Source organism: Phaenicophaeus curvirostris, chromosome 9 (genome assembly GCF_032191515.1).
Source record: "Phaenicophaeus curvirostris isolate KB17595 chromosome 9, BPBGC_Pcur_1.0, whole genome shotgun sequence".
Classification (NCBI taxonomy): domain Eukaryota; kingdom Metazoa; phylum Chordata; class Aves; order Cuculiformes; family Cuculidae; genus Phaenicophaeus; species Phaenicophaeus curvirostris.
In genome coordinates this window covers 32,963,976-32,975,816 of record NC_091400.1, presented here as the reverse complement: position 1 = coordinate 32,975,816, position 11,841 = coordinate 32,963,976, and the positions used below count along the sequence as shown (strand labels likewise).

Here is an 11,841-nt window from a genome sequence, read left to right as displayed (position 1 = left end):
CTGCAGTAGATCAGCGTAACTAATGAGTAACCACTTGTCTTTCCCTGTTGGGATCTTCAAATACTGATAGATTCTCTCTATCCCTCTGAAACTTCCCAGCTGCAAACTGTCTGTCCTCCTTGTGTGAAGGATCAAGGAAAGTGGGCTCGGAACAGACTTAGGCCTCCTCTCCTTTGTTCATTTTCTAATGAAAAGTGTATTGTGATCTTCAATTGAGTCTGGCAATCAAATTTTTCTTGATAGGTAGTTCAGAGTTGAGACATTAGAAATGGTAGGTCGAGGAGAATAATTAAGATGTACATACACAAATTGTAATGACACACTCTGCCAATTTGCATGTGACCTTTGGTTAACATTTAAAAGAGCCCCGTGGATCCATTTACCTAATAAACATCCATTAGGATGTCATTGAGGTATTCTGCCATGTGCTTAATTTTAAATGAAGCTTTAATTAAGCTACTTGAAGGCCTACAATTTGGAAAGATGTTGGAATTTCTTGCTGGCCAGGGCTCGTTGTCGTGAGGGTTATTCCAGCTCATGGGAGGTGTTTAGTTTTCTTATTTATTATCATTATTTATTTATTTCTTATTTTCATTTCAGCTCATGGGAGGCATGCTGTTTTATTTTTATTTATGATTTTTTTATTTATTATCATTATTATTCTCCTGTCATGGGAGTGGCTCTGTTTTAGCCAGAGGCAAGAGTTTCTCGCTGTGCCTGCTGACTCCTCTGCTTCTGGGGAAGTTGTTGCTCTTCCTCTGTGGCCGAGGAGCATCCTTGGTAGGAGCTGGTAGGGAACTGTGTTTGGCTGTCCAAATCTGATCAAGACCTTGTCTGATAATTATTAATCATGAAGTCTCTAAGTTCCCAGTGTACAGTGGCTACTGTGAGTTTTTCCAGCAATACCTTAGTTTAGTCTCCGCAAATCTGTTAATATTTCACTTTAATAAAAAATACACAAAGTTTTGAAAGAGCTTTGAATTATTCCAGCTTGAAAAAGGAAAATTACCTTTAAATCTATACAGGGCAGTTCCTTTGGACACTTTTAATGCAATAATTTATTAAGCACCTATATTCATCACGTGTGCACAAATATCAGGTAAACATTACAGCCGTATGCCATGACAAAACAAGCACAATGCAGACATAAAATTCTACAGAGAACTGACAACAGGGAGGAAGGGAGACCTAGTATTTTCTGTACAAAAAATATGCAGCTTTTTGATAATTTGTAAAAATGCATAACTTTTGGCATTTCAGAGAAGAACACTGTATAAAAATAAATATTCTATGTACAGTAACACACACAGGCCAGTCGAGGGTTAGAATCATCACTGCAAAAGAAAACATAAACAGGTGTTAGTGACAGTTCACTAACAATTGTTAGTGACAGCGTAGGAGGGGGAAGGACCACTCCATGGGGTGAAAAGGCAGTGGGATGGTGTTAGGGAAGCTGGCTGCACGGTCTCCAGGAGGAAAAGGATCGGTGCTAGATCTCAGCAGTGATCCTTGTCGCTTTCCTGGTCAGTAAGGATGGGAGATTTGATCCGGGCTGACTACGCCTTAACTTTCTCCCTGCCATCACAGCTCTAGTACTTGACATTAATGCAGGCGGCAGGTTCTGGAGGCAGGATAGACCCTGAGGAGTAAGGGGTCTGTGTGAACCTCAGGAGGGGACTCCTGAGGCCGCCAAACAATCTGGAACAAGGGGAGAGCAGAGGGGAAAGATGTTCACACCCCCTTTCCCTGCTAGCCCAGAATGGAGCTCACAAGCCCATTCCCTTGGAACAGGGTCTGCCCAACGTCATCCTGCACCAGGAGCACTGGGGTCTGGTGCCAAGGGCTGTGCAAGGCCACCAGGCTGTGGCTTTTCACTCTGCAGAAGGCAGTCAAGCCCTGAGCTGCTGCCCGCTCCTACCAGCTTCCCGCGGCAGCCAGGGGACCTGGGGTTTGCCAGCTCCCAGCCTCCAGGAACAGCAGAGAATGGGTGGAAATCTAATCTTCATGAAAGGACTGGAGCCCTTCAAGGCTGGGCAACTCAAAAGCCACAGATGCAGTTCTCTCCCTTTTAGCCTATGAAGCTGAACAGCAACTCATAAGCAAAGGAGAGTTTTGCTCACTGCTTTTCAGGAGTATGGTCCTGGAAATCCCACACCTGCTTCCACGCCTCTCCTAATGTCAGCCAGACTCATTGGAAGACATCAGCAGGACCTGTAGCACTGCCAACTCAGCACAATCACAGCATTTCCAGGATTATTTTACCTTATTCCAGCAGCCTTGAACTGGAAGGCCATCTTCTCCCTGCAAAAGAAGATGGATGAAATAGCAGTTTAGGACACAGAAAACAGAGCTGAGATTGAGGAAAGAAGGAGCGGGTTAACTATTACAACTGCAACAAACAGTCTTAACCAGGGCTGGAGGAATAGTCTGAAAGATATTCCTCACCCCTCTGGAGTGACCCAGGCTTCTGGCTGACAGCGTGGCTTGAAGCAAGGCAATGCAAGAACTCATCTACATGAGGTCTGTAGGCTTGTTCTCATTCCTCACTGAGGAAGGTGTTTAGCCACGCTTCTCTGAGGGAGGGAGGGAACAGAGGAGGTCCCATTCAGCCAGGAAAACATCACAGGAATTTGGCAGTGGGAAGCATGACATGGCTGGTCTATGTCCTCAGGCTTGACTTATAATGCTGGGGTTATAAGCTAGTCCCAGAGGCAGCATTTAACCTTGGGGACTGAGAGGCAACTGGATAAAAACTCCGTTTCCCTTCTGCCTTATTTGCTTTATTGTGTGAGAGACTGTCCAGCTGTCCTATCTTGCCTCTGAGGAGAACTTGCTCCAGGGAAATTAGGAAGGCCAGCTGCTGGTCCAACCCTGTGCTGGTTGAGGACATCCTAGAAGGGGGCTTTTGCCTTAATGAAGGTGGTGAGAACTCTGCGAAAATCCCTTGACAGTTCTGCAACCCTGAAGTCTTGGGTTCCACATCCCAAGGTGGGCGGGTGATGATTTTTTTATTTATTATTGAAGAAGGTTGGATACTTTAAGGGCTGTGCTACTAAAGGCTGAGACTATATGGCTGGGAAATCTTTTTGTGACTTACTGCCATTAATTTCATCTCAGTGCCGCCCTGCTTGATGTGAAATTACGTCAATGGCAAGGTGCTATTGCGCAGGAGGTAGTCAGATGTAAGGAGATGCACCTCTGACATGAGAAATCAAATACTTATGCTGTGTGTGCGTATCAGGTTCATGGGATAGCGCTATCCCCCAGGAAAACTCAAGAGCAGGGAGTGAAATTGTACAACGCACAATGCAGGCACATTTCTTCACTCAAAAGATTCAGTTCTCACTTTAAGTATTGCGTGAGAAATCTGCAGTGCATATTGCCCCGCTTTAGAAGGGGAAAGAGAAAAAACCAAACAGAAAAGCAAATGCACAGTAGTATATTGAGAAACAAACGGATTACAGGAGACGTACTTTCAACGGGCTGATGAAGTAAATATTGCCATGATGCTACAACCATATTGCTTTTCCAATACATTGTTTGGATTTTGGTCTCCTTGTGCTTTTTCCTCCCCCTCCCATCTATTATGTGGAAATACTGAGTTACAGGTTAATTACTGGGTAAATTTTGGCGTTCCCATTGGTACGTTGGTGGTGGTAGGAATGACTGGTGTAGGGCATTGCAGGAGGAGGTGGGAAGTTAGGTGTATGAAGGAATGGGAGGCCAGGGAGTAATAGCTTAGGGATCAAAGGAAGACCAGGGTCACAAGGAAGTGTTTGTTGCAGGCGAATTCACAGAGAACGGAAACGCGACATGCTTGTTAGTACCAAGTATCTCCTTCCACATAGCTCAGATGTGTAAAGCGTTAGCTCACAGCCTCCATAAGTTTCACACGCGGATGTGTCAGCTGGATGCTAAGCTTTTAACCTAGTTGGATCAAAACCCATGCTTATTCACGTTCCTAAACTAGCTTGCATGCCAGAACACTATATATAAAAAAATCATGGCATCTGTATTTCACCAGATTTTCTGGCAAGTTTCCCTTTGCAAAAATAGCTACAAAAAGAAGTGAATGGTCAAAATGTGCATGCAGGGTGAATCCTACCTGAGAGCAGAGACAAAAAAAAAGATAGGTTGTCTACCAGAGCACTAGTAGAATTCTTATGCTTGTGAAATTAGGTGCTTCATTCAGGAAAAGCTTATTCCATAGAAATCGGGCTCTTGTCAGTGGGAGGAGAAGCATATGGCTCCTTTGTGAACTGCTCTGAGCAGGTATTATTTCAGCTGTGGGAATGGCAGAAGAGTCTCTTTCTGTTAGCCCGAATTTACAGAGCAGCAACTGGGACTGCAAGTGGTTGAGTCCCCATCCCTGGAGGTGTTTAAAAGACGGGGGGATGACGTGCTGAGGGGCACGGTTTAGTGGTTGATAGGAATGGTTGGACTCGATGATCTAAGAGGTCTTTTCCAATTCTGTGGTCACCCTTACAGTCACAGCCCTGAAGGCACAATGGCAGCACCTAACGGAGGGAATGCTGGAAGGAAGACTAATCTTACCTCTTCACAAAGCTTGAATAACAAGGGCTTCTAATGGCAATTTCAGTGCTATTTTCCTCAGGAAGCTAAGAAAACCTTCCAAACTAAATGTGGCTTTTTATTTTGGGATGCATTTTTCCAGCTAGTTGAACTAACTGATGTCCCTTCCCTTGTAAATGGCATCAAACATCTTTAAGTGAACATAAAGTGTGGAATGACCATCCTCAAGCCAACCTAGGCTGCCAAATGGGGGCTGAAGGGGCAAGGGATTGCAAGTCTCAATGTATTATGGAGTTGTTGAGACTGCTGTAGGAAACAAAAACCTCACTGAATGCTGCATTTCCAGAAAAAACTCCAAGTAAATAAATAATTGGTGGTGTTTAATGGACTACCTAGGAATCAGCTGAGATTAAGTGTTCCTGAATACCTTTGTCCTACATTCCTTGGATTAGATGAGGCACTAATACAATAATCATGCTTTCACACTTGAATAAGATGGATATCAGGAAACGAGCAATTCCAAAGTCAAGTTTCTTGGATGATACGGGTACCAACTGGACGTCTGAGGAGAGTCACAAATAGGAAATATCTAGCAGGAATTGAGGGGATTAACTGGGAAACACCAGTTAATGTGTTTCACATGGGCTAACAGGATAACTATTTTTTTCAGTCATCTTAATGTGTAGGGTGACTGAGGTAACGCTGAGTGGTGCCAGACTGCGCTAGCCTCATACAAGCACCTAAAAATAGAGTTAATGAAGGTCATGAGCATTGCAGCTCCTTGCTAGAAAGCCAAGCCAGGGCAGAGGCAGGTCTTCGTTAGTCTACGGAAAGCTCTCAAAGTAAAGACAAAGGAAGAATTGAAGCAGTTGTAAGTAAATTCACATTCCTTCTAAATCTTTCCTCATGCCACAAAGTAATGGGATTCACAGCATGAAGGGAAGGGCCTGTTTCTGGCAACAGCAGTGTGAGGGAGGGGGGATGGAGATAGGCAAGGAAGGAATTGCCAGGTGTTTCTAGGGCATGCAGCTATTCTGAGATATTGAGAAATAACAACCAAGATAGAAAAAGCAAACGAGCATGCAGGAAAGGGAAGGTACGCCATACCAATGGGCATGGGGCATCCAGGCCGTCCAGCCCAGGTAACCCCGGCTCACCCTTCTTGCCTTTAAAACCTCGGAGACCCTGTTTATGAAATCAACCACTATCGTTATTTCAGTTGATGCCAGTCACCTCCGTGTCATGGGAGGAGAGGCTGAGTCCCCCACTGGGAGTGTCGCAGGGCACTCTGCTGCATACCCAGAATAGCCCTTGTTTTCGGTTTTAGCTTTGTCTGTGCAATCAGTAGCGGCAGTCGCCTTTCTGGTTTTCTGTCATCTGAGAGTCAGGAGATATTTCTCCGAGTTAAATCCAAGAGGACAGGAATGGTGTTTCTTCCATTTTAAAATCATCCATTCTTCCTACCCTCACTGGGAAACCCAGCAGCTGTATTTCTAGGTGCACGATCCACAATTACTCCTGGGATTTATGGCAGTACCACAGACTTTTGGCAGCGTTTGCTGCAGCGTATGAGTGCAGATGAAAACATATACGTATCAGTGTATTTATTCACTTGCCTAGATTAATAGACAGTACATTCTGACAGAAACATATCCTATTCGAAATAACTGAGATTTGTTTTCCCTCTGGGTAATGCAGCTCAAGTGCCCTGTGTCACTCTCAGATGATCACATCAACTGGCTGATATTCCAAGGCAAGAAAAACAGCATTCAGTTTCACTGTTATGTAGACGTTAAACATCTCCCAAGAAGAGGTATAAGTAGCAGCAGAGGAGATACAGGGCTCTATCCGCACAGGAGAAAGCCCTGGGCTCCCAGCACATGGGACACTCCCATGTACCCCAAACCTTTGTGAGCTCTGGAAGAGGAAGGAATATAACCATAGTCACTCAGCAGTCTGATTGCTCAGAGGAGCAGCGGTTCCCCACTGAAGAAAGCAGCTTTGCCACAGACTGCAGAGGGAACCACACTGGATCTTATCCAAATGTTTGTATTTGTAGCACTTGTATTTGTGTTATGGTTTCCTTCTTTCTTCCCCATCAACAAATCTTAAACCAAAACATTTGATGAAACAGAACATACCAACGGACAGGGTGCATCTAATCCAGGTGCTCCTTGGTCTCCCTTATCCCCTTTAGACCCTCTAGAGCCTTTCTTGCCCCTCTCCCCCTGTAAATAATAGTTTAGTCCGAGAAAAAAAAAAGAATACACAAAAGCTTTAGGATCATCCATTTCGAACAAATGTCAGCGATAGTTTAAAAAAAAAGGATAAACATTTATGAAACATTTTAAAAGAAATCTCCCATTGAGATGTTAAGTGGAAAATGGCATATGGAACTACTAATGATTATTTAGCTGCATAAACACACTGGCCATCATGAAAACCCCACACGGGCAGGCTATAAGGGCTCTGTGTCAAAAGGATTATTACAACTTTAGGGGCAGGGCTGTAGTCAGCCACTAGAGCACTGCTCCTCCTCCATCAGTACCATCATTTGGAGGCTACTTCCCTGGGCTTCCTATACATTCAGTACAAATACATTCCAAGAGAGGCTGACCCTAGGCACACGGGATGGGAAAACACTCCTCTGGCCAGCAGCAAGAAGCCTCACGGATCTCCAGCTGGCTGAGAGGGTCCCTCCTCTGCCACAGGAACTTCGGAGTAGCACCTAGATGCCTCCTGCCCCGGCTGACAAGGCAGACCCCAAGCAGGTGCTCCTGCTGTAGCAAGAAGGCACCAATGGCCCAGACTCCCTGCGTTGATTGGACTCTAAATTGCTCTAAATTCTCATTCTTAAAAGAAATCCTCACACATGGGAATGTTTTTAGAAGCCTTCCCTTGAACTGTTTAATGAACACTGTTTGCCATCAGTGTTGCTAGATTTTCCTTAAAAGCTGTAGCTATTTTTGTGTGTGTATTTTGTTGGGGTTTTTTTTTCTTTTCTTTTTTTTTTTTGTTTAAGATGTAGAATTACCTCTATACCCCAGAGCAGTAAAGCTTTAACGTGAACAAGTGTGCTTGCTTGCCTCAGCCTTACAGTGCACTGGAGTGCAGTCAACAAGGGAGTACTTAGCCCTGACAGCATGCACAGCCTGGCTGTCCTTTGGGATGCTCTTAGTAGTGCTCCCGCAGAAGAAAATATTAGAGGAGGGACTAGTCCTAAGCAGCACAGCCACAGGGCAGCCACTGCTCCCTGTCTTTTATTTGGCAGCAGAGATGCACTCCAGGAAGGTGCAATTCTTGTAATCGTTTGACGTTCAATTTCTCTGCAGGCTCCAGATTGAGTTACACCACAGCCAGGGTAGGGGGGAAATAAATTAAAATAAAAATCACTATCAAAGAGGATGCTTGCTCCCTCGTGGGGGCCAGCAGTAGGCCAGTGCAAGCCAGCCACAAAAGGGGCTGAGAAGACACCCAGCTGCCCTGTTGCGCCTCCTCACCAAGCGGTGTGGTTACCCACCTGACCCGCAGCGGGGCAGCCAAGGCAGAGGGCAGCCTGGGTATCTGCCAGTTACATCTGTACCAAATCTTTCATGTAACAGAGGAAATTCTCAAAGCTGCTGAGCACAAAAACAGGGGAAGGGGTTGCTGCACAGGGAAATGAATTTAGGGTGTTTGTGGGGAGGGTTGAAGGAATGAAGGGATAAAATCAGACAGCATAGGTTGCTTTTTCTTCTTTTTGATTAAAAAAAAAAAAAAAAAAGTGTTAAACCCAAAGCTGGTAAGAGTAATGGATGGGAGGGGAGAGGCAATGAGGAGAAGCCACCCAGAACCAAGCACTGGAACAGAAAGGATAATCCAGGAATATGCAGCATGGGTTGCTCTGGAGGAGGGAGCCAGGAAGAAAGGCGGCGGAGGAGGAAGGGATAAAGGGGACAAAGGTGGACCTGTAGGAGCGAGGAAGACACACGTACAAACAAGAAAAAAACCCACAGGTGTTAAAATAACAGTGAAGATATCAGCTTGGTAGCACAAGTTCAGGGTTTACACTTTTTCAGCTGGGTTGCTTGAAAGGTCATTTGTTCCCAGTGCTACCTAGTGCCATGATGCTGTCTCTGCTCATCCCCAGGCACAGCTATGTGGCACTTCTGCTCTGAACAGGGAGCAGCAGCAGCATTTCTGGGATTTAAAAACACTAGTCTGCCTAAAGAAGCAGAGAGGATTTGGGCAAACTATCTGGGACCTCAGGAAAGCGGTGCCTCATTTTTAACTGAAAATCTTCATAGTAAAGTGCTATGCAGGCTGCTGCTGCCTAAAAGAAAGAGGGAAGCATTTAAAATGAATGCATCCCCCACTTCCAAAGAGGCAGGTGGTGTATCCCAGCCCCATGTGGAGCAGGTCAGAAGTGGAGTGGTGCCTTCTCTCTTTCGTTTCACAGGAGTGAGGAGAAGCCCCAGTACAAAGACTCAGTGGTATCTACAAGGATCCCACCTGCAAAGCTATTGCACTTCACCATTTCCAGGCTCTAGTTTTTCATACTTCTTCGTTTCAAAGTACTGGTTGCAGTGAGGCAAAATGCATGCATGTATGCCTCAAGGGACTAGCAGAACTTCCCACAGATGCTTTCCAGCTTGTCTTCTACAAGAAGATGCAATTTCTCCCAGTTTTCATTTGCTTTTAAGTGAGAGCTCAGACAAATTCTACTCACAGCTAATGAAAGACTCTGCTTTTAAATAAAAATCCCAGTTTAAAAACCAGCTGAAGAAGTCTAGTAAGTCTGTTATTTGGTTTAAAAGCCACACAAAACGAAACACATCTTAATGAAGAGGAAGTTAAGAAGCAAAGCCAGAAATGCAATGATTAAAGAAGGGGAGAACTTTGGAGCCCCCATGAAACTTGGACCTTTCTCCACTAGTTTAAGATGCCGGTTGGCTTTCCAAAACTGCCTATTGTGTGCAGAGTAAGGTTAGAAATACATCGCAGATAAAGGACAGAGAACACTCACTGTGTATCAAAAGCAAATTCATATAAGAAAATCACAGCACAGGCACATGCGCTATAAAAACTTTACATTTTCAGATAAATTTAGGTGATACCAGAGTCTCACGAGGAGAAGATGTATGTGTATATGTGAGCATATGCATAAGGGCATACACACGTGTACTATATTGAACTACTTGACACATTACTACAATGGTAATCTTAGAAGGACTCTAATCCAGAAGTCATTTATATTTCTAAATGCAAGTTATATTCAACCATAGTGTGCTTAACTGTTTTTATCAAAAAAGATTGAGCCTTAACAGGCAAGAAATTCTTTATGTTGTGGAAAACCTGATGAAAAAATCAAGCAGCTTCTCAACACACAGTATTTAATAATGTTTATCTTTCTGTAATACAGGTGGCATGACAGAAAAGCAGTCATTCACATTAATGGTTTTGACCCAACTCTTCACCATCACATTCATTCAGGATGGTGCCTGAGGAGACTTCATATCTGATTCCTTAAGTTAGGTGAATATAATTTATCTTTTCCAAATTTCTGTCTCCCAAATTCCCTGGAGGATTGTTTGTTAGACAGCAATCTCCTTTTTCGTGCTTCAAGGGGAATTTAAAAGTCACGTAAATAAGATTTGCTGGCTCCACCTCAGTTAATTCTCATGGGAATCCCTACACAATAAATAGAAAATCGGGATTTCCTAGAGCATGCCACATTGGCCTAACTCTACTACACACAAAGAACCAGCTTCAGCGAGAAGAGAGTTATCACAATGTTGAACATGTTAGAAAATCTCTCCTATAGCTTTCAGACAGATGGACCACAGTGATTGTATGAGCTACAGATATCACCTTCTAAAATACAAGTTTGTAAAGTTACTCATATGAAGGTCTAGCAGACAGAATTCCATGCCAGCTACTGGAGGTTCCTCAGGAGTTAACTGATCTATCACTGCATGAAGATGTTAGTAACGCAAGAAGACTGCCTGGTAACTTACCCGGATTCCTTTGTCACCGGGTAGACCTTGTAAACCCTGAAATCATCAATATGAAAAGAACTGTTTTAAGACAAAGAGGTCCCATTCTATTCCCACTCAAAAAGAAGAAGGTGTGCCCAAGAGTTTGTTGATCTGTTTGTATCAATTGCTCTATCATAAAATAAACCAAACAGCTTTTCCAGTGGACAACCTCCGCTTCACCTCTGTTAGACCACCCGAGTTGTAACACCACTATTACTCTAAGGTTTCTTCAGTTAAAAAACAAAGTAGTTCAGGGAATGCAGTCCCTGAAAAAAACAGCAAGCTTCCTTTTTTTTTTGTTAAGAAACAAAGCTGAAGGCGTCTTTTCCCACTGCAATGACAAGGCAAGGCCCTCTCAGACAGGTGGAAAGCAAATGCCCAAGCTGTGGAAAGGTAAGCAGAGCAGATGAGCTCAGAAGCAGCCTTTTGGACTAAGATTCATAACTCAGGAGTCCCATGCAGCTTCCCTTGGTAGTCTGAGGACCAAGGTGAATTAACAGTTTCTCTTCAGCTTCACCCATCTCATTCTGAGTCATTGCTCTGAAGCTACTGAGCTCTTTCTGCTCCTCCATAGTGTACATAACCTTTAACTCTGGTTCTTTAACACCTAACCTAACTGAAACTGCAAATGCTATATTATTGCAGCATCTCAAGCTATCAATCATAGCAAGGAGACAGGTGCTGTAGATAACGAATCCCTAGTGCTCCCATACTTACAGGAAGCCCTGCTGGCCCCATTGGTCCTGCAACTCCAGGATCTCCTTTACTGCCCTGTAACAGACACAGAAGTGTTCAGAATTATTGTGTTCCCATTCAGAACAAACAGGCAGCACAGCAGTGGCTAGAGCAGCACTATAGAGGAAATGTAAAGGATGTGTTTCAAAGCACCTGAAAACCCCAAGAATGAGATACTCAAAAATCAAAGAGGCCCAGCCGAGGTCTTACGTGCAGGAGAGAGCAGTTCCACCTCTAGAAAAACCTAGACCTTGTCTGTCCCAGAGAGCTGTGGTATCTTCAAAGAAATTACAGAGCATTATCAGCATTCTGAAGCAAACTCACCCTTTCTCCTTTTGGTCCTGCCGGTCCTGAAACCCCAATTGGTCCTGGAATACCCTGTAATTGTAGGAAGGAAAATACATCAGGACATTTTTATTCTGGGATCTCATTAAAGCAAGGAGACACTGCTGCTGCTTTAGGAAAACACGTAGCTGGGAAGGACAGTGGTGGTGGAAGTCATCTAGGACCACTACAGCTTTCAGTGTTGGTGGTGATAGACGTTACATAGCTGTTA

General features: G+C 44.2%; 1 protein-coding gene across 1 annotated transcript in view; it reads right to left on the bottom strand.

Moving 5' to 3' along the window:
- Positions 1–667: 667 nt before the first annotated feature.
- Positions 668–11,841, bottom strand: part of COL13A1 (collagen type XIII alpha 1 chain) — an 84,946-nt gene continuing 73,772 nt past the window's right edge. The window contains exons 33-38 of the mRNA XM_069863237.1: positions 11,610–11,663; positions 11,268–11,321; positions 10,530–10,565; positions 6,675–6,761; positions 2,263–2,301; positions 668–1,334 (exon numbers count right to left, since the gene is read on the bottom strand). Coding sequence (XP_069719338.1) covers positions 1,332–1,334; positions 2,263–2,301; positions 6,675–6,761; positions 10,530–10,565; positions 11,268–11,321; positions 11,610–11,663 — 273 coding nt within the window. The 3' untranslated portion in view covers positions 668–1,331. The remainder of the gene's footprint in view (positions 1,335–2,262; positions 2,302–6,674; positions 6,762–10,529; positions 10,566–11,267; positions 11,322–11,609; positions 11,664–11,841) is intronic.